The sequence below is a fragment of the Nannobrachium achirus genome (assembly GCF_963921795.1).
Source record: "Nannobrachium achirus genome assembly, chromosome: 7".
Lineage (NCBI taxonomy): Eukaryota > Metazoa > Chordata > Actinopteri > Myctophiformes > Myctophidae > Nannobrachium > Nannobrachium achirus.
Genome location: NC_137816.1, coordinates 18,322,073 through 18,349,605, shown reverse-complemented (window position 1 = coordinate 18,349,605; position 27,533 = coordinate 18,322,073). Strand labels below are relative to the sequence as shown.

Here is a 27,533-nt window from a genome sequence, read left to right as displayed (position 1 = left end):
CATTACAGTGTAATTCCTGGGAACTTATGAATGCGTTGCTGTTAATATCGACTCACCAACTGACAGGAAAAAATCACACCCGTGTGAAGTGGAGCTGTGTGTGTGTGTGTGTGTGTGTGTGTGTGTGTGTGTGTGTGTGTGTGTGTGTGTGTGTGGATCATGTGTACCGATTTTTGTGACATTTGAAGAAAATATGTAGGAAAAGGAGCAAAAAGTGTGTTTTGGAGAAAATTCAAGATGGCGGAAAATCTATCATGGCGCAAATGGGCGTGGCCTATATGGGGAGATGCGTCATGACCCAAGGAATCCAGGGAAAAAATATTTTTAATTTTCCGACCTACGGTTGAAGAGTTACAGGCCAAAACGTAAAGTGGGGTGTTATGGCGCCACCATGCGGCCAAATGACACAATTATTTTTGGAGCTGTGTGAAGCACAGGCTCCCTATACGTGGCTGTGTGGGTCTGTCTGTCTGTCTGTGTGTCTGTCTGTCTGTGTGTCTGTATGTAGCCTGAACTTCCTAAACTTCGGCACGCTACTAGTCCCACAGTTTTGCCACCACCACACACTCGCGCCATATGTCAAATCGACCGGCTTACTCGGGAATCGTGGGCTAGTAACTTGCTAAGAGAAAGGTTCAATAGTTTAATTGATATTAATTTATTAGTGAATTAATTTTCCCCATTGACTTATAATGGGAATCGCAAAAACTCACATTCAATTATTTGTCTCTCGCAAACCATAGGGGCTAGAGTTTCAAGACTTGGAGAGGAGGTTCATAATGATTTCAAGGATTAAATAAAAAATAATTGTGTCATTTGGCCGCATGGTGGCGCCATAACACCCCACTTTACGTTTTGGCCTGTAACTCTTGAACCGTAGGTCGGAAAATTAAAAATATTTTTTCCCTGGATTCCTTGGGTCATGACGCATCTCCCCATATAGGCCACGCCCATTTGCGCCATGATAGATTTTCCGCCATCTTGAATTTTCTCCAAAACACACTTTTTGCTCCTTTTCCTACATATTTTCTTCAAATGTCACAAAAATCGGTACACATGATCCACACACACACACACACACACACACACACACACACACACACACACACACACACACACAGCTCCACTTCACACGGGTGTGATTTTTTTATTTAATCCTTGAAATCATTATGAACCTCCTCTCCAAGTCTTGAAACTCTAGCCCCTATGGTTTGCGAGAGACAAATAATTGAATGTGAGTTTTTGCGATTCCCATTATAAGTCAATGGGGAAAATTAATTCACTAATAAATTAATATCAATTAAACTATTGAACCTTTCTCTTAGCAAGTTACTAGCCCACGATTCCCGAGTAAGCCTGTCGATTTGACATATGGCGCGAGTGTGTGGTGGCAAAACTGTGGGACTAGTAGCGTGCCGAAGTTTAGGAAGTTCAGGCTACATACACACAGACAGACAGACCCACACGGCCACGTATAGGGAGCCTGTGCTTCACACAGCTCCAAAAACACTGTTGATAACCTAGTGTTCCTGTTCACTGCCCTCAAACTACAGTATAGGGCCAGCCAGGTACAGTATATATCTGAGTAACCTATGTAGTACTCCTAGTACAACTACAAAATAAATAAATATATATAATAATGAATAATAATACTTTGTAATAATAATGGTATTATTATATCACAGACCCACAGACCCTGCATGTTTAACTGGGAAACTCCGACAGGAAGAGGAAGGCAGTCAATCTCCATAGAGACAGGGAGCGATGCCAGGAACTCATGTGCTAGTCTGAATCACTTATTTTACTTTAGTCAAATTTGTCTTCCACATAAAGCCATTATAACTTCATACACTAACGCCAAGTCTGTCTAACCCAGGCAGTTAGGCCAGGAGTTTAACATTATGCTCTCTTATCAAATGTGATGGAAGCCAAAACTTCCGGCCTATCTCTCATATGAACAGCTTTATGCCTCTCATACAGTACGCACACCCGTCCATCATTCAGCTACAGTATATTTCTCATATACTGTATGCACAGCCATCTGTCTCTCATACACACAGCTGTCTGTCTCTCATACACAGCAGTACTGTCTGTCTCTCATATACACAGCTGTACTGTCTGTCTCTCATACACACAGCTCTCTGACCACAGAGGAAAAATGAGGACAAGAAATGACTCATGTGTTCTGCTCTGGTCACTGTTTTGAGTCATAAAACCAACAAACAGAGATGGCCCTCCATCTCCATAACACAGCAATACAACCGTAGCTTTAATAGAAATAAACAAACAGAAGAACAAGCCTGACCTCTCTAAAAGACTGTCTCATTTCTCATGCAACATATTGACCATGTCTCACATGTTATGATGGAGACATGAGATGTAAGAGTAAATAGTAATTGCAGGGGTAAAGTAACTACCTAGTGTCCACTACTTCCCGAGTCTAGGGGTTCTAATCCACCACAATGCAACCAGTTTGGCCGAATGCTATAATTATGAACACAACGGTTTGAGGGAGGGAACGTGGACCGGGAGGGACATCTTTTCTTGTTGCAGCTCCCACATGATGGAGGAGTAGGATGGAGGCATTATGTCCTTTTGGTGGGTCTTGACTCTTGACGATATGGGGGCTGTCACGTCTTGACGATATGAGAGCTGTCACGATATGACATTTTACATGACGATTAATTGTCACTCAAATAATAGGCGATTAACAATTTAATTGTGTTTTTGTCGTTGATAATTACATTTCTGTTTGGCTTTTAGGCTTTGAAGTTGTACATGGTAGATATGACACATAACCTAAATATACAAAGAAATTACTGACATATTTGACAACTTACTACTTAAAAAATAACTTTGATAGTGGAAATAGCCGATCTACAAGCTCACAATGCGTCGCATTGCTATTTCCACTATTTTGGACATTTTTCAACATTCATGATTATGACAAAAATAATTGCGATAATGTCAAATAATCACGATTAGACGATTATGTAATAATTGTGACAGCCCTAGTGGGTCTCCTCCTCACTGGCAGTTGAACCATTGGGGTATAATGGCAGTGGTAACCCAGATATGTGTGGGGACTCGGGGGAGCATTAATTGGCATAACTAATACATTGAAGGGGGAGGGGGATTATTGGCTACTCTATTAAGAATAAATACATTTGAAAAAATAGCTGACTCAGAAGCTGCACTCAATAGCTTGAGTCTTTGTCTTTTGATTGCCATTTGTGATCAATGTTTACCATTTGCTTGTCAGAACGGTTGATCACAAAAATTCAAAATAAACAACAAGACATGTTATGTTATGAGTTTTTTGTCCCCCACTGTACCGGGAAAATGTATTATGGAATAAAAAAAGTAGATGATAAAATAACATAAAACAATTGCTGGTAAACAGCCCAATCCCTGTGCAATTCCAAGGAAACTAATCAATATGTTGCCGTTAATATTGACTCACATCCTATGACTGTCTACTGCTGTCGAATTCTAAAGTATGACATATAGATTTTGACAGAATAGTGGGAAATGATTAAGTAAACTCATCTCTTTGTTACTTCCTCCAGAGTGATGCAACAGTTATAGTCATATGTTTTGCTATGGATGTTTAGGACATGTCTGGACAAGTGAGAAGCTACAGAGAAACACTCACAACTATTATACTACTATTATTACTACAGTTTACAAGACTATATATACACAGTTAGAAAAAAATAGAGCTCATAATGTACTATCCATAATATTCTTACGGAGTGTAATGGAACTGTAATAAAATATGTTGGTGCAAAACATACCATAATAAGTGCTAGTTAATGATAAACTTGAGTGAAAAGTTATATATATATATATATATATATATATATATATATATATATATATATATATATATATATACGTATATAAAATTTAAAACCTTATAGTCTTAGAGAAATGGATGAACCTTAGTTTCAACTGCAGTTTGATAGCATTTTCCCCGTCTACACAAAATCTCCTTACCAAAAATAGACGATCTACAAGCTCAAAGTAAGTAATGTTGCGGCATGTTTTGAGCTTGTAGATCAACTCTTTTTTTCCCGCAAATGTTCCTCCCAGAATAGGCATGCTGGGGTTCAAGTGGTTAAAGGGGTGGTGACATCCAAAAATAAATTTTGAGTTTTTTATGCTTTTTTTAATGTTTCCTGGCCTCAATTACACCAAAAAAAACGCAACTTTTGACATGCAGTGGTTTTCCTGCTATCTGTGTGTTTGTGCTGGTTTCTGCATAATGAGTCTCAAACGCGCAGTTCATTGGATACTGGACTCATACGTCGTCAGTCGATTCACCCCCCCCCCTCCCCCTCCTCTCTCCCCTCTCCCAGTGTCCCTGTCTGTATTTCTCAGGTATTTCTCCACAGCCCAAGTTTTGAGGAAGTGACCTCTTACATTATATTATCCTTTAATTGTAAATATGGGCATACAAAATATATTTACCCATTCGGATATCTTATTTACATCAATATCCTTCATATCAAGTAGTCAGTTTATGCTTTTGTGAAATAATGAAAATCGCTATATATCGCTATGTATTTTCAGCCCTGGCTGGGTCCGTGGACAGCGCCTCCCTCCTCATCACCGAGTCCCCGAGGACAGCGCACTTTTCCCGGGGGCAGAGCTCCGTGGACCGTGGAGCAGCCGACTATAACTCCACGCTGCCCTGTCCTCCCTCCACACACACGGGCACGGCGACTCGGAGAGCAGACAGTAAAACGCTATGATAACACAAGCAATAGGTGGTTCTCTAAACGGAGGCATTTAGACAAAATATGTTACTATAATAACTACAGAAGGACCGTGAAGTGTTTCTGCAGCGCGAAGCAGAGCTATAACGTTACCGCGTACGGTCTAAATTGAACTCCGCGGGGGTACAGATGTAACCACAGAGATCCGGTAACGTCGGTCCCGGGGAAGAAAAAAACACTCGCGACTCTCGATGCTGTTTAGTGTGTGCCTCGTCAGGGCTCAGCTCAGCCTCTGTGTGTCAGTGTGTGTGTGTGTGTGTGTGTGTGTGTGTGTGTGTGTGTGTGTGTGTGTGTCACAGTGTGTCTCAAAGCAAAGCAGCGAAACACATGCATCGCGTCTGCGAGCATGCATCTCTCGGTCATTGTGTTGGAGCTGGGCGGACCTCTGTGTGTGTGTGTGTGTGTGTGTGTGTGTGTGTGTGTGTGTGTGTGTGTGTGTGTGTGTGTGTGTGTGTGTGTGTGTGTGTGTGTGTGTCGTGTGTGTGAGCGTGCGTGCGTGTGTGGCCAGTGGCCAGTGGCCACTTTGGGTACCAGTTTGAGAACTGCTGGCTGAAGTGAGTGATTTGTATTAATAATCAAAATCCAAATGATTGTAGTGGAGAGATAAAGTGCATTTGCCTCTGAGATGTAGTGGAGTAGAAGTATAAGAATTGAAAATTGGAAATACTCAAGTAAAGTACAAATATTCAAAACTGTACTCAAGCTATACTAATATTTGTTAGAATGAGTGGGAGAGAGAGGCTCCCCTGGTGGTGATTATAGAGTATTTCAGGTGAACAGACCGTTTTTCATGACACCTAAACAGAGAGAGAGACCATGGCTCCATGGAGTGGATTTTCAAGTTTAAACATTTTAAAACATGTTTTTAGGACCAGGGCAAAGACTTTTATGATTGGTAAAAACAGAATGTCATTTAACCTTTAAAAAGCGTACTGCCCCAAAATATGAATAAACACCACTTATAAGTGGCCACGGTATAAGCAGGAGGATAATCCACTCTTGAGCTGTGCGGTATCGAAAAATAATGCACTGTGGAGACGAGGCAGAAGTGATGATGATGTCAGACTGACTCTCAGATAACTGCTGTATTTGGGAAGGACTAATTATTAGGTCTCAGACAGCTGAAGTAACACAAACGGCAGAGACAAAGAGAGGAATAGGGGAGCAGATAGAGGTAATGTACAGCCAGATTATGGAAAGATAGAAAGAAAGAAAGAAAGAAAGAAAGAAAGAAAGAAAGAAAGAAAGAAAGAAAGAAAGACAGAAAGAAAGAAAGAAAGAAAGAAAGCCGGCAAAGAAGGAAATTCTTTGCTCATGGCTTTTTTCCCCTGACTCATCACTCCTCTGGGAGATAGAGATGGAAAAGGAGGGATGCAGGGATGGAAAAGGAGGGATGGAAGGATGGAAAGAGAAAAAGGAGGAGGTGTAATAATTACCCAGGATGGAGTGAACGCGCACAGAAAGCTGCGTCCGCAAGATCAGAATAGGCTTCTTTCCTTTTCTGTAGAAAGAGAGAGAGAGAGAGAGAGAGAGAGAGAGGGAGAGAAGAGAGAATCAGTTTCAGACATTACGGAATGACATGGAAATGTTCATCTATTCTGCATCAGAGCTGCAGACAGGGCTCTCGCATCACAACGAGAGCAGTTTACTGTGATGTCTTTAAATGTCTTCAACATTTTTCAACCAAAGGACCCCCTGGCTGAGAGATGACCCCCACTATATACGTATAATGTATAGTGTTGCAGCTTAAACCTTTTCATAGACATCAGTGTTGTGTTGGATTTAACCACTTAAACCGTCAATACTTTGTAAACTTGACCATTAACTCTGTATTTGTTCTGCTCTTTTTTCCCCTCTATACCAAACCTCTTTGCCGGAAATAGTGGTTAATGTAAAAAATGTATCCTATCACACAAAGATTCGGCAGCCTCCCCGTTGTAACTCTGAGGACCCCCGAGGGGTCTCGAGCCCCCTGTTGAAGACCCCTGCTTTAAACCCACCAGGTTGGCAGAACACTTCTTGTTCACCACTTTCACCCTTGTGTCCATATTTTGGTATTAGGCAATATGAACATTTTGCAAAAACAGCAAATATACAAGCTCACAATGTGTTGCAATGCAACACGTTCTGACCGTGTAGATCAGCCATTTTCAAATAGCGTAAGTATAAAATATGGCTTAAGTAGTTAATTGTCCTTCAGCTCAGTTTAGAAGAACCTGATATTTTCTAAACAATGCATTCCAAGTTCAGCGGTGGTTGACCAGGCGTGCAATAGATCTATAGACCCACACATTACATAAGACCTAAGACCACACCAGTAGTCGTAGTACTATATAATTACTATCAGTGGAAAGGTGTGTCATGCAGCAAGCTGAAGGTAAAGACTTTCAACTCTAGCATCTCAAGTGTCACCAGCTTTCAAACTACAGTATGTGGGCTTTAAAAGCACTGAGAAGAGAAAGTTGGCACACACACACACACACACACACACACACACACACACACACACACACACACACACACACACACACACACACACACACACACACACACACACACACACACACACACACACACACACACACACACACACACACACACACACACACACACACACACACACACACACACACACAGGCGCCTGCTGTGATGCAGTGCAGGGATTAGGGTATGGAAAGACAGAGGACAGCAGAGGTATGGAAAGTATGTCCTGACTAGAGAGAGAGAGAGAGAGAGAGAGAGAGAGAGAGAGAGAGAGAGAGAGAGAGAGAGAGAGCGAGAGAGAGATAGAGGGACAATAAAGAGAGAATAGGATAGGGGAGAGAGTGAAATAGAGGGGAAGGTGGAAAGGGGGACGAGGAGGAGAGATGGAGAGAGTGGGGGGCAGGAGAAAAAGAAAGAGTGGGTCAGTGTGAGAGAAAGAGAGAAAGAAAGAGTCTGTGTGTCTAAAAAAAGGAACATTTGAGTATAAGGTTTTCACAGCCACCGCACAGTCATAATAATCACACGCGCACACACACACACACACACACGCACGCACGCACGCGCGCACACACACACTCACACACACACACTTTCCAGGTACTGTTTCAAATGACGTATAAGCACCACCATCCCCCCCATTTCTACAGCCAAAGTTCCAGCTGGGACAGCAAATGCACATGCATGCACACAGACATGCACACAGAAGTGTGTGTGCGTGCGCCGTGCACGCATGTGTGTGTAATAGACAGATCTGATCCAACACAAACAGCCTCCAGATCAGAGAACAGCTTGTTGCTCTTTCTCTAAAAATAATCCTTGGTGACATCACAGACGAGGGCAGGATATGTTCTAGTGACATAACAGCAAGCCCCCAGAACGGCTTGTAAATATTGAAGCGGCCACCCTACTGGTCAAAGCTGGAACTGCAGGCGGGGTGAAACATACTTGCACGAGCATAAGAGCGCGCCCCTGGGGTCTACAATAGGGTTCAATGGACGTCGAGTAATTACATCTCGACGTCAGTAAAACGTTGAGACGTAACTTTTGTTTGACCATTTCCCCCACAATGCACCTGGATTCAGCTACTTCCGCATGCTTCAAAACACCACTGGGCACTTGCATTGAAATGAATAGCTGGGGGCGGGGGGTGACCTCATACTGTATAGGAGGTGTTGACAACATAAAAGAGATGGGGTAGTTCTACGGCCAATACTACAAATGCCTTCTGAATCAGCACTTCTCACACCTCGAAGATTTTTCAAAAATGTTCAAAAAATAGCTGATGTACAAGCTTAGATCTGCCATTTTTGAATAGCCAATAATGCTAAAATCTCAAATGACAAATGTTATCACACGCACGCCACGGCACTGATGATGACAAAAGATTGCACATGAATCCATCAAACCAAAAGTTTGCATCGTTTATACTGCGGACACTAGGTAGGATCAGGAGACAAAGAAATTGCTGTTTTCCTGCAAAAGTTAACATGGGAGGCAATGTAGATCCTTTTTTTGTTATCCATATCCGGTTTGAACTGTTTCCAGGTTAAAACAAGATGAGCTACTTTTTGAGCAGATAAACACCAGCGCAACGTTGGATAAATTAAATCAAAAATAAATCTGTCATATCTCGTCAATGGTAGTGGGGGCTTATAAATAATCCTGTCATATCTTGTCAATGGTACTTGTTCAAAAGGCCACAGTTTCCCCCCTTCAGCAAGTGGTACAGCCCATCCCTCTCAAGTGGTACAGCCCATGTCAGAATGACCTGATCCTTAGATCTTCCTGAGTCTAATATGCCCCACCTAATCATCACCAATATACATGATAAGTTTCACCTGCTGCCCAGTAGAGCAGAGCATATTCAGTGCAGTTTTTGTTTGGTCCCTCAGTATGCAGTTTTCTCTCTGTGTGCGTGCATCTAAAGTAAGTTGCCTAGTAGATTTTCAGTTTTGACCATAATACATATTTAAGGCATCATGCATACTTTGTATTGATCTATTGTTTGTGAATTGTGTACGGTTTAGACTGCATTAACATGTATGTATATTTTGGTGTGTTTTGTATCTTGATAATTCTAGCTATGTGATTCATATGTACACTATATGTTTTGATAGGAACCACACCTTTTGGAGATTAAAACCTGTTAAATGGAAAACGCATGGACTGATTTTTGCCGATCACCCGGGGAGTGTGACAATACAATAACCAGCTAAAGGTTTAGTGTGACGACTGCCCTAAACTTCTTTTCAGTACTAGTGAACACTGATGATTTAACAGTGTAGATTGGGCTCCCAGAGATTGAAAATGGTAACAGGTGGGGGTCCGTGGCCTATGCATTTCAAACTGAGGGTCCTTGAAATTCAACCAGTTGAGAAGCACTGATCAGTGATCTAACGTAAAAGTACTGTAGTCACTAGATCAGTGGTGATGGCCGCTAACAAGAGGTTGGAGAGGCCGTCTGAGAAACTGAAGGTCCACCGTTCACCTCCTGGTCTGCCCAGTCTGTGTGTCAAAACATACTTGTTGTGAGACTTTGACACGTTAATATTCGATCAATTCATTTTTCAATCAATTGTTTATAGTGTTTTAGTGTTTTTTTTGTGTGTTTTAGTGTTTTTTTTATTATCAATTCGACGCAAAAAAAGAATTGATTTTGTATAATCAATTAACCACTTAAGCCCTATTTCAAACTTTGTTTGAAATGTAGAAGCTCACAACATGTTGCGATGCATGCGGTGTGAGCTTGTAGATCTGCAATTTTGGGGTGTTTTGCTCCTGCATTTAAAATGGATTAGTGTTGCACCCCTACTGTGTGCAGTATGTTTCTGTAGGACAAACAGCAGAATGACTGCAGTTAGTGCAGTTTTTAATTAGTTCTCCATGACAGCTTCCTGTATCAGACAATGGCTTCTGTTGTTTAAATGATGCTATTTTGTCACATTTCCTGTCCAGACAGGAAAATCATCCTGCCCAATTGTTAGAATTACTAGTATTACACTATGGCACGAGCAGGTGTGTGTGTGTGTGTGTGTGTGTGTGTGTGTGTGTGTGTGTGTGTGTGTGTGTGTGTGTTCTAAACTTTTAACATGTAATTAAGGACGTTAAGTCAAAGCTTGACAGCACTTTCTGAGTACCAAACAGAGAATATATACTTTAAATGTATATATTCTCTATTTAGTTGGTGTTGTTGTTCATTTCATTATTATAGATTTTATTATCAACCAGTAAGACTCCCTAATCGGGAGATAAGCGACCGTCAGGTCGCAGCGTGATTTTAGGGCAAAATGTGTAGGAGCAGTGTCCAAAAAATGTGTTTGAAAAAATATATGGGACAGATCCATGTTGATGACATGAGTGTAGACATACTGTGTACCGATTTGCGTAATTTTAGGGCAAAATCTGTAGGGCAGTGTCCAAAAATGTGTTTGAAAAAGTCGGCCTGATGGTGGCGCTATATGGGACAGATCAATGTTGATGGCATGAGTGTAGACATACTGTGTACCGATTTGCGTGATTTTAGGGCAAAATATTTAGGAGCAGTGTCCAAAAATGTGTTTGAAAAAATGGGCCTGATGGTGGCGCTATATGGGACAGATCCATGTTGATGACATGAGTGTAGACATACTGTGTACCGATTTGCGTGGTTTTAGGGCAAAATCTGTAGGAGCAGTGTCCAAAAATGTGTTTGAAAAAATGGGCCTGATGGTGGCGCTATATGGGACAGATCCATGTTGATTACATGAGTGTAGACATACTGTGTACCGATTTGCGTGATTTTAGGGCAAAATCTGTAGGAGCAGTGTCCAAAAATGTGTTTGAAAAATTGGGCCTGATGGTGGCGCTATATGGGACAGATTCATGTTGACGGCTCTCTTGGCGCCGCCGAGGCGGGTGCGTGGGTACCGGCCCCGGCTCTCCCGTCATTTCATTATCAACTAGAGTGTTTATTATGATTAACATTACACATTGTCGTATAATGGTGTCACACATAAGTAGCTTACAATGCGAGTTTGTAGATCTGGTATATTTGCAATAATTATAAATTGTAGAAAGAAATGAATGTTTTTCTTTATATTCGATTAACTGTGTGGCACACTTTAATTTCAGCATTTGGCTCTGGAACCCAGGTGGAGTTGATGTAGCGGGGCGAGTAGTGGACATGGTTCAACATGAGTGGACTGTGCATGTTACTGTTGCTGAAATGGAACACAAAGGCTGATATTATACTGAATATCCCTTTTAGCCAAATACCTTTTCAGGAGGAGCTTAAAATGTTTAACTTTGAACTAATGCTATTATTTGTCAAAAAATGTATAGCATAGGGAGACAAACACCTGAAAAACACTTAATAATTGAGAAAAGTAGTTAGTGTTTAATGTTGATAGACTTAACTCATTCGCTGCATTTTAAAAATCTTTTTGAAGTGCCAGGATGCCACCAGTCTCCATAGACTTCCATGTAATTCATAGTGCACGGATCATGCACACCCATGCATAGGTCATGCACCACGTGTGTGCACGCCGTTCATAGCTTTCAAACAAAAAAATCTGCTTGGAAATCAGTTCAGGCATTCATGAGATAGCAGCCATTATGTTTTCTTCAAATGTAAACAAACATGGCTGCCATGTTTGAAAGACGGGGTTGGTAAGGGGGTCACACATGCCATTTCGCGATCGCGATCATGCCTAATAGTTTTGCAAAAACGGCCCAAACTCGGGAAACTCAAGCATGGCAGCGGCGGGGTACGGGAATAACACTGGAAACTCAGGAGGGGGCAGCAAATTAGTTAATTGGAAGACAGTTCAACTAACCAGTGAGTGAGTGAAAATGTATGTACAGTAGGCCTACTATCATTTCTTGTCTCTCCAACACCTCTAAGGTTTCCTACCATCTCTCTCTCCTAAACTGGCTGTCCCTCTTTCATCTGTAGGATTATGAGGTCATGATGATGTCTGACTGCACATGCCTGATCAGGGTCCTGACTCATCAACAGGGACATGCTGGGCCCCTGATTCAGCCCGGGGAAAAGAGTTGGAGAGGCCCTCATTGCACGCTATAGAGAGAGATCTCTCTCTATCTCTGCTGCTGCTACTCAAAGATTTGCCATTTCAGATCATGACAAGTGACAAGCCAGTGGGCCAATTACTGTACATGATTTATATTTTGACGTTGTCGGGTGAATACCTTGTATGTCCCAAACCGTTTGTTTTGTATTTATCATTTAAAAAATGATTTAAACTAGTGAAAACAGCCGATCTACACAACGCGCGAGGCGTTGTGTGCTTGTAGATCTGCTGTTTTCACTAGTTTTGTGCAACGGCCTTGTATGATGAAGCAGGGCTTTGCTTTGCGAAAAAATGTATACATTTGAAACTTGGAGATACGAGGTTTCTGCCCGACAGTGACGATTTACTTTGTTGGCCGCCCGACATTTTTTTTTTTTTTCTCCTAATGGCCGGCCTGGACCAGCCGGGAATGAACCGGCCGTTCGGGAGATGTCCCGCTTTTCCCAATGGCCAGCACGTCCCTGCTCATCAACAGGAGAGGAAGTTTAAATGACTAGTTCACCCAGATAACAGCCATACATAGACAGACCAGCAGACAGACTGTGAGACAGACAGAGTCATAGACATGCATGTCCTTACGCCACATCTTGGTAGAAGTGTTCCAGCTCGTCCCGCTGCTCGTCCAGAGAACAGTCCAGGTCCAGATAACTGCCATTAGAACTCAACTGGAGAGTACAGTCCTCCAACTGGGAGACAGACACACAGACACAGGGAAAAAAGAAGAAAATGAATTAACTTAAACTAGCCCTTACCCGTTCAAAGATATGAGCTCCGAAATGATGTGCAGTGTGTGGGTTATGGGATGTGCACTGTGCACACACAGTATATGAGGGATGGAAAGTAACTTTAACTGGTGCTTGCATGCCAATATGTAGGAGCATCAATGTAAGAAATACCCGTTCCATTTAACGGCTACAGAGATACTGTGTACCGATCTGCATGATATTTGGACATCATCTGTAACAGATGATGTCAGAACCCGCCCCCCCCCCGCCCGCCTGCCTGCACCCCCCCCCCCCCCCGTGTGTGTGTGTCTGTGTGGGTTTGTGTGTGATTGTGCATGGCCTGAACAACAGCGCCCCTCCCTTAACATGTGTGGTCGCAAAAGGTACTGTAGGCTAAATAGATATAGATACACCATAAAAATGCTATTATACAGCATACGATTTGTGAAAGTGACAAACGGGCTTCACAGTTATGTCAGGTGTGTTCATATGCTGATGGTGATGCGATTTCAGATCAATTGCTCCAGCCACCGAGGAGAAACGCTGAGACAGACAGACAGACAGACACTCACTCACTCAGACATTCGCAAAATTATAGTATAGATAGCTGTCATTAAAATTCCACTGAGGGCCTACTGGTCCAGGCGCATACCACTTAGGCATTGCCACATAGGCATGGATGCCTGGCGGCGTCGCTGGTTCGATTCCCGACCCGGACGACCTTTGCCGCATGTCGCTCCCTATCTGTCCCCCCATTTCCTGTCAGTCTACTGTCCTATCAATAAAGGCATAAAACCCCCCCAAAAAAAAATAAAAAATCACACCCGTGTGAACCGAGCGGTGGTTTACCCACCAACCCTGTACTGTACTGTACATATTCTGTGTTCTATATCTATGAATTCTATGTGTTCTAGATCTATGAATTCTGTCTCCCCCCGCCCCCCCCCCCCCCCAGGCTAGTCTCAACAGCACCCTCTTACCCCCCCCCCCCTCCCCCCTTCCCCCCTGTGTTTGTGTGTGTGCGTGTGCGTGTGCGTGTGCGTGTGTGTGTGTGTGTGTGTGTGTGTGCCTGGCCTGGCCTGAAAACAGCGCCCCTCCATTAACATGTGTGGTCATAAAAGGTACTGTAGGCTACATACAGACAGACAGACAGACAGACACGGACGGAGACAGACATACCCACACACACGGCCACGTATAGGAGCGTTGTGACCACCGCTCAAAAAAATCCACTGGATAGTGCAAGGGACAAGACAGATAACCATAGAGATGGATGGGCTTTCGATTCAGGCCAGGGATTCAAATCTTTCAAGTAAACATTTCCAGAACATTTGTGTGACCCCCACACCAATATCATGTTATTATTACAGTGATGTTCATATTATTTCATTGTATTTTACAGATGTTCTTCTTATCTAGAGCGACAAAGACTAAACACAGCAGAAAAATGTTGTTGCTCTGTTTTACAACAATCTATGATGATAACATCTAATTTAATGCACCATTTTTTTTCCAAAGGATAATTTAGAATTTTAGATACTTTGACATAGTGAAGAAATATCGCTACTGTACATAATTGTTTTGAACTAAATAAAATGTTCATACCTTTTAAATGACTAGAAAGGGTTTTCCAGGACGCATTTGGAACCCTGATCAATAGAGGATAAGATCAAGGGTTCAAGGTTCAGCTTTATCGCCAACAATACCAATCACAGGGTAAAAAGCACATGAAATGAATTGTGCACTAACCTCACACAACAGCTAGAGTCTCAAATTACAACTTAGTATTAAAACATCAATGTGATCAGTGTGTTCAAAGCTAAACCACATAAATTAAATAATTTTCCATCATTCATCATTTTCCCACTTACGTACATACAGCAGTAAATGTTGAACGATGTGCATATAGCCCATAACAGAGAAAAAGAGACACAGTGAAAGAGGTGGATAGTAAAGAGAGAATGAGAGGAGAAGAAGGATTTAACACATTAAATCCGGGAAAGGCTGTGTGTCATTTTAGATTTTAGCTATATTATATAGTAACTTAAGATTTTCAGAAAACTGTTAGGATTTAGAAGGCATACCCACATTTTTAGAATCGGCCTCAGGTTGAAATGGGTTGTTAATGAGACAGGAACTTTGCTCTGTGACCACAAGGAATTCATGCTATGCTATATTTGAGTGCAATTATATATAAAAATAAAAATAAAACGCTTGAAGGTGACCAACAAGGCTACAAATGACTGAGGTTTGATTAACTTCCAAGGTCTTTAAACTTCACCAGTGGCTGTCGGTGATTTCCTAATGTCTACCAACAACACATTACTTTCTCTAATTTGGGGTTGAGGTCAGAAAACATGAACATGAACTTGGACATCTATTTATAGTTTATCTGTCACTGGTCTGACTGCTTTTGGCTGACAGTCAATGATGTGTTAGTCTTGTTTGTAGAGTGAGTCATAGAGAGGTATGTCTCTGGTGTTTCATGGCCATGCCTCATGTTTCTATGATGGGTGGTATGTATCATGACCTCTGATACCAGCCAACACGCATTCTCTGTCCAGTACCAACTCCAACCAGAATACCTAATAAATTGTTTAGCTGTGGAGCCCAGGGCTACATTCTTTCTTTGTAGCTCAATATGTAAGATATTAAACCCTTATTGAGCAAGGCAATAAAGTAAGGCATCAACTAAGCAAGGCACTAACACTGCTAGGGTTAGAGGTTCTAATCCCATTGGGAACCACTTCGAACCCTGACATTCCTATTCTGGGCATGTCGTAATAGGCAAGGCAAACATTTGGTGGAAATAGCACATCTACAAGCACACAACAAGTTGCATTGTTAGCTTGTAGACCAGCTATTTCTGTTGAGGGGATTTGGTGTAGAGGTAAAAAAATCAAACCCAAGTTTGAAGTGAGCGGTGGTGTGTGTGTGTGTGTGTGTGTGTGTGTGTGTGTGTGTGTGTGTGTGTGTGTGTGTGTGTGTGTGTGTGTGTGTGTGTGTGTGTGTGTGTGTGTGTGTGCCACCACTGCTATTGCAGTTGATGCTCAGGGCAGGCTAGACTCAACAGCACCTCTCTGGTCACCCAGGGGTACTGAGGCTACACCAGAGGCTACATACAGACACACATACATACATACATACATACATACATACATACACGGATACACACACGGCCACGCTATGGAGACGGTGTGACCACCGCTCAATTCTGGGCATGTCGTAATAGGCAAGGCAAACATTTGGTGGAAATAGCACATCTACAAGCACACAACAAGTTGCATTGTTAGCTTGTAGACCAGCTATTTCTGTTGAGGGGATTTGGTGTAGAGGTAAAAAAATCAAACCCAAGTTTGAAGTGAGCGGTGGTGTGTGTGTGTGTGTGTGTGTGTGTGTGTGTGTGTGTGTGTGTGTGTGTGTGTGTGTGTGTGTGTGTGTGTGCGTGCCACCACTGCTATTGCAGTTGATGCTCAGGGCAGGCTAGACTCAACAGCACCTCTCTGGTCACCCAGGGGTACTGAGGCTACACCAGAGGCTACATACAGACACACATACATACATACATACATACATACATACATACATACACGGATACACACACGGCCACGCTATGGAGACGGTGTGACCACCGCTCAAAAAGAAAAGAAAAAAAGAGGGGACCCATAGACCCCTGAGAGACCCCGGTCAACAAATGTTCAAAAGGTTAACGGGAAGAGTGAGGCACTTATTAGTAGGGGAGCCTATGTATCAGATTCTGTTGCCCGTAATTTTGGAATGTTAATTTTTGGAGACATGTATATCTTGATTCTTGGGGTTCTCAGAATGCCAAAAAAACATGTCTCCAATTTTTCTTTTTGGGTTTAGCTGGTGTAATTAGCATAATTAGTCAATTAATTGCCCAAAACAGGAAATGGCAATAACTTTGCTTCTAGGTAACTTATAAAGGTGATCTAAGAGTCTAAGTCGATGTTTGTGAGGTCCAGAAATTAATCTGTTACCATTTTGAAGTCATACAAACTTTCCTAATTAGCATAATTAGCATAAACTATGCAACAACGAGGTGAAAATAAGCAAATTGCTTATTTTTTTCAGTTTTAGTCAACTTTGAAAGCTTCTCACAGACTTTAAGATGTAAGTTTACAAATCATCAATTATCATCATCCTATAAATAAATCATGCAACCCTGTATCTGTGTAATAATTACGTAATAATCACACCAAAACCAGAAAGCTATATTTCTTTGCTTCAAGTAAATTAATAAACATGATCTTACAGACAGTGTAAGTCTGTTTGCAAGACTAGAAAATATTCTCTTTCCATAACTAGGATATCTAACCTTCCCTTATTAGCTTAATTTGCATATATATCCTTCATGGTCACAGAATTATCAGATTGTTTATTCTCAGAAAATATCGTAAACACATTTAAATAGAAGGGTCTCCATCTTTTTGTCGTCAACACCAATTCCCAACACCAATGCCTTGCTTACATTACAACACACCTATTCATCTGCCCCACACATGCACATCTCAGAGCAGTTAAAACGTTAAGATCGACAAGAACAATGTGACACGCACTGGGATTTCTTGCAGCCACATTTGATCAGTTGGGTATTATGGGTAATGGTGGCTGGAGCTGGGGGTTCCCGTGTTGTGACTGGCACCAGTTGTTCTCCCTCAGCCTCCATCCATATTCAGTTACTGGTGGTATCTGTGGGTTATGTACGTGGTCCTGACTCCTCATACCATATTGCCTTGTAATGGGAACGGGCAATGGCTTGATGTAATGCTCCTTGTGTAGGTGGCAGCTTATCGGCTTCTAATTGGTTCTTTGTGAATAACCTCCACCTGAGCTCACCAACATCCACAAGATTTGTACCGGGCTTGTGCAGCTGGCAAACAAATGTTTCAACCTTTTTTTTTTCTGTGTCAGAACTGAGCTTTTTTGTAATACCTAGAGTAGCAAATGCAAATGTGAAAGCCATCATGGATCAAGACATGTTCCCAGTGGGCTGACCACTTCATAGCCACACTGGACAGGAACATAGTGAGACTCATGTAGTATTTGACCGCTATGGCATTGCATCTTCACTGAAGGATGCCACATGTAAGCGACACCAGGGTGGCAAGCCCCCTACCACTTATGATGTGGAAGATAACACACCGATAGGGAAGGTGTCAGAAAAACTATTCTTGTCAGGTATCCACACCAAAGATGAGCTGATTGTTTATCTTGCTAAGAAAGCCCTCCAACTCTTCCAGGGAAAACCCAACATTATCATAATCAAGGCAAGATGTCCACTCAAACTCTATTGATGTACAGTAAAACATACCAGGGTATGAAAACTTACCAGGGTTCCATGCCATCATGGAACTGACCAGACAGGCCATTTTGTTGGCAAGGGAAAGTTAACCTGTTGGCAAGCTCTAAACCGGTGTCCTGTGGAGGTGGTATTTGCATTTGATACTCTAGGCACTACAAAAAAGCTCAGTTCTGACGCAGAAAAAAATGAATAATAAGATTTAAGCATTTGTTTGCAAGCTGTACGAGCCCGGTACAAATCTTGTGGATGTTGGTGAGCTCAGGTGGAGGTTATTCACAAAGAACCAATTAGAAGCCGATAAGCTGCCACCTACACAAGGAGCATTACATCAAGCCATTGCCCGTTCCCATTACAAGGCAATATGGTATGAGGAGTCAGGACCACGTACATAACCCACAGATACCACCAGTAACTGAATATGGATGGAGGCTGAGGGAGAACAACTGGTGCCAGTCACAACACGGGAACCCCCAGCTCCAGCCACCATTACCCATAATACCCAACTGATCAAATGTGGCTGCAAGAAATCCCAGTGCGTGTCACATTGTTCTTGTCGATCTTAACGTTTTAACTGCTCTGAGATGTGCATGTGTGGGGCAGATGAATAGGTGTGTTGTAATGTAAGCAAGGCACATCTGTTGGGAATTGGTGATGATGACGATGGAGACCCTTCTATTTAAATGTGTTTTCACAACTTTCTGTAAATATTAGAATAAACAATCTGATAAATCTGTGACCATTTCTCATATATATATATATATATATATATATATATATATATATATATATATATATATATATATATATACATCCATCCATCTTCAACCGCTTATCCGGAATCGGGTCACGGATATATGTATATGTATGTATATGTATATATATATATATACATGCAAATTATGCTAATAAGGAAAGGTTAAATATCCTAGTTATGGATAGAGAATATTTTCTAGACATGCAAACAGACTTTGTCTGTAAGATCATGTTTATTAATTAGCTTAAAGCAAAGAAATATAGATATTTCTGGTTTCGGTGTGATTATTACATAATTATTACACAGACAAAGTGTTGCATGATTTATTTATAGGATGATGATAATTGATGACTTGCAAACATACATCTTAGAGTCTGTGAGAAGCTTTCAAAGTTGACTAAAACTTAAAAAATGCAGCAATTTGCTTATTTCCACCTAATTTTTGCATAATTTATGCAATTTATGCTAATCAGGAAAGGTTGTATGACTTCACAATGGTAACAGATGAATTTCTTGACCTCACAAACATGGACTTAGACTCTTAGATCACCTTTATAAGTTACCTAGAAGCAAAGTTATTGCCATTTCCTGTTTTGGGCAATTAATTGTCTAATTATGCTAATTACACATGCTAAACCCCAAAAGAAAAATTGGAGACATGTTTTTTTGGCATTCTGAGAACCCCAAGAATCAAGATGTACATGTCTCCAAAAATTAACATTCCAAAATTACGGAAATACATAGGCTCCTCTACTATATAGTACACTGCCAGGATTAGGGGTTCCATATCCTGTGTAACTCGATGGCTACAGCAAGACATTAACACCACCAGGGATATCGGTGCCCGATCCCACTGGGAACGTCGTCCATGCTGAAGTTGTGTACCCTCATGGCGCTGATGATGAGAAGACTGTGGAAATGCAACTCATCGTGTGGAAGGAAGGAAGAGCCCTTTTAGCCCTTATCACTGTCAAGGCAACAAACATGGTCTTATTGCTACACCCTCCCACTACATGCTCCATGAGCTCCAGTAGTCACTGCTGCTATAGCCTCCCAGCGCTCCACGCAGCAGGTCAGCCTGTTCCTCAGACCCTTATCAGCTATTTACAGAACCCACCCTCTTCCTCTTTGGGCCAGCTCAGTATAGACCAGAAAACACACAACACTTTCCTGTAAAAACAATGAAAACTAGAGGAAAAGACCAGAGCACTAAGAAAAACTGCATTTGGATTCCTGTTTAGGAGAATCAACACTCTAAGAAAGAATTCTGTGACCGAGTAAATAGCACTATTAGAAAAAGTTATATTTACTCAATAAAATCACTGAATATCATGTATGTGATTGTTTGAGTAGGTCACACCAAACAAAATGAGTAAAAATCCAACTGTTCTTTTTGAGTTAGATGTACATATATTATTTGAGTTAATTTCATGAGAATAAATTAGTATTTGACCAACTGATTTTATTCATGAATTATACTCAATTTGTTTTGGTAATTTTCCTTCATAATATTTGAGTATGGAGTACTTATATGGATCAATTTAAAAAGACCCTTAATTATTATTCATTCCAACTTAATAATCTTTCATCTCTCACAACAACTTAAACAATTGAGTAGATATGACTAAGATTCAAAATTGTACACAAGGGTTCATGGGAAAGTTCTACTGGAACATTCTGTCAACAAACAGCAGCAGCACACATCTTCTTCAACAAGAAACCTGGAGAGTGTTTGCAAATATTGGTAAGTAGATTTACTGTATCTTTGTGCATATAGGCTACACAAATGTATTGGGTATAACTTATGTTCTTTACAAAGGTTTGCAGCTAGTTAAGGTTACAGTGAGAGGAATGTGCAAGCCCTCTAGTCATTGTGACCTTTTGCATTTATTACAAGCTATGCACAGCTGCATACAATGGTGTGTACAATGAAGATAAAATGCACAGGTATAGGCCTACATTATTATCTACATGTCTTCTTTTTTACTCTCTTCCCCTCATCTCTGTCTTCCAGGTTAGTGCAAAGTTCAGGATGATCACCACACTGAATCTTGAGCCAAAATGTATGGCAATGTTGGACTTCTATACCCCCAAACTACTGTCCATGTTCCAGTCCAAGAAGGGCAGTTTGGGCACAAATGAGTATTGTACTTCAGGTATGAAACTTTCATTTACTCTAACTGCTTTAATTATATTTCACCTGGCTAATGACAATAATTACTATATTAATTTATGCTAAACTCATCTTTATCCCCTGCAACTCTCTCTCTCCTGATTATTCATTTCTAAATGTATGTCTTAATAGCTACTAAGGACAGTCTCCCAGCTTCCGTTGCTAAAACTGGGTTGTGGAAACAATTGTATTGCCAAAGTTTATGTTAGTTATGAAAGTGCAGTCATACTTTTTCTGTCATCGTGGATGAGACCATCACATGCAAAGGAACAGCATGAGGTTGTGACATTGGCTGAATGGCTGTTGCATCCGTTGCATGTCTGGTCCAACTGATTCAAGATTATGCCCAGGGCTGCATGTGTGGAGACAGCTAGGATTGCTCAATGTGTGTCTGTGTGTCTTGTAACATTTAGCCTGAAAGTGAGCTCTAAACAATTATCTTCACAATGTGTGCAGGAAGGAAGCTGCTGGTGCACCTGTCAGAGTAGAAGAGAAGTTGACAGAGGAGGTGATGATGAAGAAGATGAAGATCTACCTGCTGCAGAACCAAGAGGACTCAATGAATGAACCTACTGATGTAGGTATTGTGATTAAGGGCATCACTGCCCTCAACAATCTTGGGGGTCTGCTGCTATCTGTTGGGACTGTTCTATGCCTTTAATCTGAGATACCCCAAGAACCTCAGATATGGTCTTGAGATGTTCCAAAAAGTACTAGTTGAGTTGGATCCTGGACACCTTTCAGCCAAAGTTCAGAGACTGAAAAAATGTCTGCTTGCCGACTACTGTTCAGCAAGATGCTCTCAGAAAGTGGGTATAACCTACTGAAAGTGGATTTATTGTCAAAACAGCATTTCTGCAATGGTATTTGTTGCTGATAGTAATTAGTTAATGTAAAGTGTTTGTTTCTGGTGCATTCGAGTCATAATGCAAACAGGTCAGTTTAGCATATAGACATTACACGTGTGCATAGTCAATATGTTTAAATGTTGAGCTACTGTAAATGCTTATTTATTATTTCATATTCCAAGTTGTGATTTTCTTTCATGCCAAATGGCCTCTGACTGTCTTTAATGTATTTTGTGGTTATGACTTACTGTTCATTTGATGGGCTCATTGTTCTTATGGTGCATAATGTTTGACAGACTGCTTACTTACAGTATGCACAGTTCAATTAGAGGTACTTATATACAGTATTGTGAACACACACTGCTCTTTAGTAAACAGAATTTTAAAAGTGTCAGGGATACCCCTTTCCTGATCATTATCTTTAAACATATTGTTTTTGCAGGCATTGTTGCATGTCATTTACATACTAAAGTATGTTGAATGTTCATACTTGATGTGGTGTTACACTGGTCAAAATTAGTTGATTAAAAACATAATTATCTGCATAATTATTTCATGTGTATTCATTTGACATCATGTACTCCTGGAGTAAAAGGTAAAATGAAAGGGGTAAATGGTACTATATGAATTAAATCAATAAAAGTAAATGTGACATATTTGTTTTGTTAAATCATACTCTAATATTCAATTAGATCTACTTAATATTTCAATGTATTTACTTGTAGTCTTTTGTGGCATTGACTGAATAATTTAATTATATCTACTCAATTTCTTTAGGTCATTGTACTCAATTTTAGTTGTTAATAAGTACGTAAAAGTTTTGGTTACTTTTACTCAAATTAATTGAGTATCATCTGCCTGATTTCATAACAGTAATATTTACTCAATATTTTTGAGTGTAAAAATGTTTCACCAATAAAATTGAGTAGAGCCTAGTTTTTGTTTTTAGAGTGAACTGGGATAGTATCCTCCATGGGTGGTAGCATGCATGATCTAGTGGTCAGACTGATCTGTAACTAAATAATCACACTATCACAGATCCAATCACTGCAGCACCAAACCTGACCATCTGCCGCCACGTCTCATCCAAGTGATTTAAATGTCGTTTTAATGTTGTATTGGAGAATCAACAGTGGAATAAGTGTTCCACAGTAGCTGTAGTGACTTGAACTATACTTGTACTGTTCTCCATTTTTGTCTAATAAAATAATCAATCAATCAATTAATCATCAGCCATTCAGAGCATCCACTTAAGTGTTCATTTAAAAGGCTTATTTGCAACCATGTCTCCTCTCCACTCTATACGTCCTGCCCCCCCCCCCCCCCCCCCCCCCCCCCCCCCCTCTACACCAAATCTCTTTGCTGAAAATAGCAGATTTACAAGCTCACATCACGTCCTACAAAATGTTAAAGTTCAGTATAAAATCTGTCATTTGATCTAACTGTGGTCCGACTGCCTTGGAGGCGATCTGTTGCAGGGGTCTGATGGAGCCGATTATGGCTTGGGGACTGCAGGATGGAGGAGTTTGTTTCAGAGGGGTCCACCGTCTTTATCTGATCTGCAGTAAGAAACTGACTGCTCTCATTATGTTGGAATGTACCAGCCTCAATGACACGAAACTGGCATTTTCACTGGAACAAATAAAAAAAACAAGCACGTAATCCGCGATAAGCTGCAATCACCTCTTGGTTTGAGCTTGAAAGTTTTGGACGGACAGACAGACCAACGTATTTATTAATCCTGTGGGGGCAATTCAGTTTGAACTTCACCCAGCCGATATGGCTTTGCTCAGATGGTCACAATTTGCGTAGGGGGGAGTGGGGGGAGTTAGGTGGTGAGTGTCTCGCTAAGGGACATTTGACACGTAGACATGGGCAGGCCGGGAGACGAACCGTGACCTTCTGACTTTTTTCCCCCATTTGCCGTTATTGTGGAGAGATGGGGAAATGGTAGAATGCTGATGTTGTACCAGGCAGTCAGTCAGCATTAGTTCAACTTCAGCTCAACAAAAGCTAATTCATCCTAGTGTATGACGGAGGAAATTTTAAATCTATTGTGAGTGTTTTTTTAACCACGATAATAACGATTATCGTCCCATCCCAACTAGGATCCCAGCATTATTCTGACCACTGTGGCTCTGGGGCCTTCTATTGGTTGAAGGATGGTGACGTTGCTGATGCACACCAGTAGGAAGTCTTGGATAGACGTCCAAATGCATAATCATCTTTAGCAACAAGAGTTACTGTACATGCCCTTTGTGGATAACTACATTGGAAACAAACTTTGGCTTTTTTGTGAATAATCTACGTTGGTGTTTTGCTAAATAATTACATTGTTGTGATTGCCAATAAAGAATTATATCTATCTAGAACTGAATCACATCCGGTGTAGTGAGAAATGTTAGAGCAGGCTGGGGCCTGGTCCGGGGCCAGTGTTAGTGTCACAGCCAGATCAACCTTGTGTGTCGTGTTATAATCTGATTAATTAGACCATTGACCAGCCTCCAGCTACTGCACTTGGCTGTAATGTTACAACTCAAATATCCATCCGGAATCATGTCAGATCTCCATTAGACACTAGACAGCCAATCCCCTCAGGAACTGTCCATAGGCATAATGGCTAATATAACTACTTTTACCTGTGATTTAGCTATTGGCGGCAGAGTATGACACTTGTCCTTATCCTAGGGCCAATAATACTGTAGGTCAGCAGCCTTCGAGTCTTTGCTACCAAACCAGACTGCTCTTTCTAGTGCAGCTAAAATGAAAAAATAGAAGAGGGAGAGAAGACAAATAGAACTAGTAGAGGATGCTCCGCTGAGCAAAGGCCTTCGCCAAGCGGGGCGGCCTATCCAGGGCTGTTACAGGAAACATCATGGAATATCAAACTGTCTGTTTGACGTTCACTGTCACGACTGCAAGTAGACATTTTGGCCTAAGGGTGGTGTTAGAGGAAAGGCCACGGGGTCACCTAAATCATCAGGGATCATCATATGGTGAGCATGAATGCATTGCACACAGCAAGTGTCATGACAATCTGCGCATTAAGTTTTGATATATCTCATGCAAATTGGAAATTCAACTAAATAACACATCCTTAGAGGGGAAAACCAGCCATTTTCAACATTGAACCATGTCATAACTCATAATATACCTTAGAGCTGTTGTTTGGAACTGGAAATAAGAAGAAAGTCCCCCCTTCGATGTTACCTAGAACTGGAATTTACTTGTTGGGGTCATGAGATCAGTATAAAAAGCACCTATTTTTCATGCCAAAAAGTGGAACAGTATGATCTTATCTTTTAGAAAGAGTATTGTGTTTTAGGATGATGTCGTGGCATCATTAGAAGAATAAAATGACGCCACCTCCACCATACCATGCTTTGTGATCAAACAACCCTCCCAACCTTTACCTCTACCTCAAAGCACTGACTGACACAGTTCCAAGCCACTCTGAAACCTATCGGGTTACAACAGGCTGAGGCTGGCTCAGCGAAGGAAGAGAATCCATTGTTAAACAATGCCCTGTTGCTGTTGTTTTGCTGTTTTTGCCATATTATGTCTCTGTGGGACAAACAGTTACTCCTATTTGTAGGAGAGACGGCATGGTCTGTCTATGTAGGATACAGTACTGTAGCTTCACAGGCTTCCAACAAGGCTTTTGAACAGAAGGCAGCGAAGAGGCAGAGGCTTCAACATGTACACACTTAATAAACAGAACAAAGAAATGACAGTAAACTAAGAAATGTGTCCCACGTTGGCACGTTCACCCCAGGTAACCAGGAATAATTCACACATGAAACGTTCCAAGTATCACTCAATCTTTCCTGATGTGTCAGAACAAGCATTTTGTTGCTGTCGGGCAGAAACCTCTAATCTCCATATTCTAACTTTTTGTGCTTTTTCATAAATGAATGCCCTACTTGATCATACTACAGCCACACAAAGGTATCAAAGGTAGCATACAAGCTTGAAATGTGGCACGAAGCAGCGTGCTTTGAGCTTAGATCTGCTACTTTTGAATTTGAATCCTGAAAGTAACAGTTTTGGACATAATGAGGTTTCTACCCGGCAGAGACGATTTGTTAGCTCAACATGTTTGAGTTACATGGCTCAGGGAGCCTGGCTGACACACATAATTGCCTGGAATAAAGCAGTGTCATCATTACTGAACATTAGCAGTACAAATTACAGGTTCAGGAGGCTACCAACCTGTGCCAACATCAGAGTATCAGTTCCAAGTATTTGGGCCATTCATCCACAGTGCAACAACATTGCAGGATATTCCCAATGAAGACTAAACCTATATGGTTGAAGGTATTCAGAGTGTACGGTTGTGTATGGGAAACATTTATTTGTCTTTTAGAAAGCACTGATTTGGAAAGGACATGGGTCACAGCGAAGAGAATCTAGAGATGATTGACAAGCTTGTGCACTAGAACACAGGATGAAAGCCTAACATTATAATAACATTATTAGGACTGTATAGTAGGATGAATATGGATATTTATGGACACAGGAAATATATATTTCTCTCTCTTTGTGATGTGCATGTTGTATGTTCATTAACTGTATGTTGTCTTTGAAATAATACAGAAAGAAATACAGTGTTACAAATTGTGTATGAAAAATATCAGCAAAGACAAGTAGACAGACACACAACAGACTCACAACAGTCAATGGTCACACAGTCATAGACACACAGACAGACACGCACGCACGTATGCAGGAGAGCACACAAAGCAACCTGTCCCCGTCTCACCTTGAGTGGAGTGTCCAGCACGCTGTATATGGCGGCTATCTGCTCGCTCAGGGCCAGGTTCTGGTCCAGCTCCACCTGAGGAGGACGCCTGGGTTCGGGGAAGCTGGTGCAGAGGAACGGGTCCGAGTCGTCCAGGTACTGGACCCGGCAGGTTACGGCGGCCATGGCCGCGGCTGGCTCAAATGTCCTCTTGTAACAACTTCTGACTCGAATATTATACACGACCCGCAGATGTCTATACGGACTAAAACGTTTTATAGTCTTATCAGTACGAAAAATGTTAAAAGAAAATGTACGAGTCACTCACACACACGGTCCCTATCTGTATCTCCGCCAACCACAGCTACGAATATATATTTAAAAGAACTACTCCTAACTAGATATATATGAGTGTATTTCTGTTTATATACAAAATACATGTATGCCTCTCCGTCCTCCGTTTTAACAAGGGTAATTCATTACTCCTTAGGAAGTGTCCTGTCGGCGTGCAGACACCAAGTGAAAAGTCACCAAGCCAAGCGCTCCTGCCTTGGAGTGGACTTCCCAGGGGTGACGTCATGAGAGAGAGAGAGAGAGAGAGAGAGAGAGAGAGAGAGAGAGAGAGAGAGAGA

At 41.4% G+C, this 27,533-nt stretch overlaps 1 protein-coding gene across 7 annotated transcripts in view; it reads right to left on the bottom strand.

Moving 5' to 3' along the window:
- Positions 1-27,407, bottom strand: part of fhod1 (formin homology 2 domain containing 1) — an 85,114-nt gene extending 57,707 nt beyond the window's left edge. For all 7 annotated transcript variants that reach the window (XM_080729746.1, XM_080729747.1, XM_080729748.1 and 4 more), the window contains exons 1-3: positions 26,923-27,407; positions 12,914-13,020; positions 6,218-6,282 (exon numbers count right to left, since the gene is read on the bottom strand). In XM_080729746.1, the coding sequence (XP_080585872.1) occupies positions 6,218-6,282; positions 12,914-13,020; positions 26,923-27,087 (337 nt within the window). In that variant the 5' untranslated portion in view covers positions 27,088-27,407. The remainder of the gene's footprint in view (positions 1-6,217; positions 6,283-12,913; positions 13,021-26,922) is intronic.
- Between the last annotated feature and the right edge of the window lie 126 nt (positions 27,408-27,533).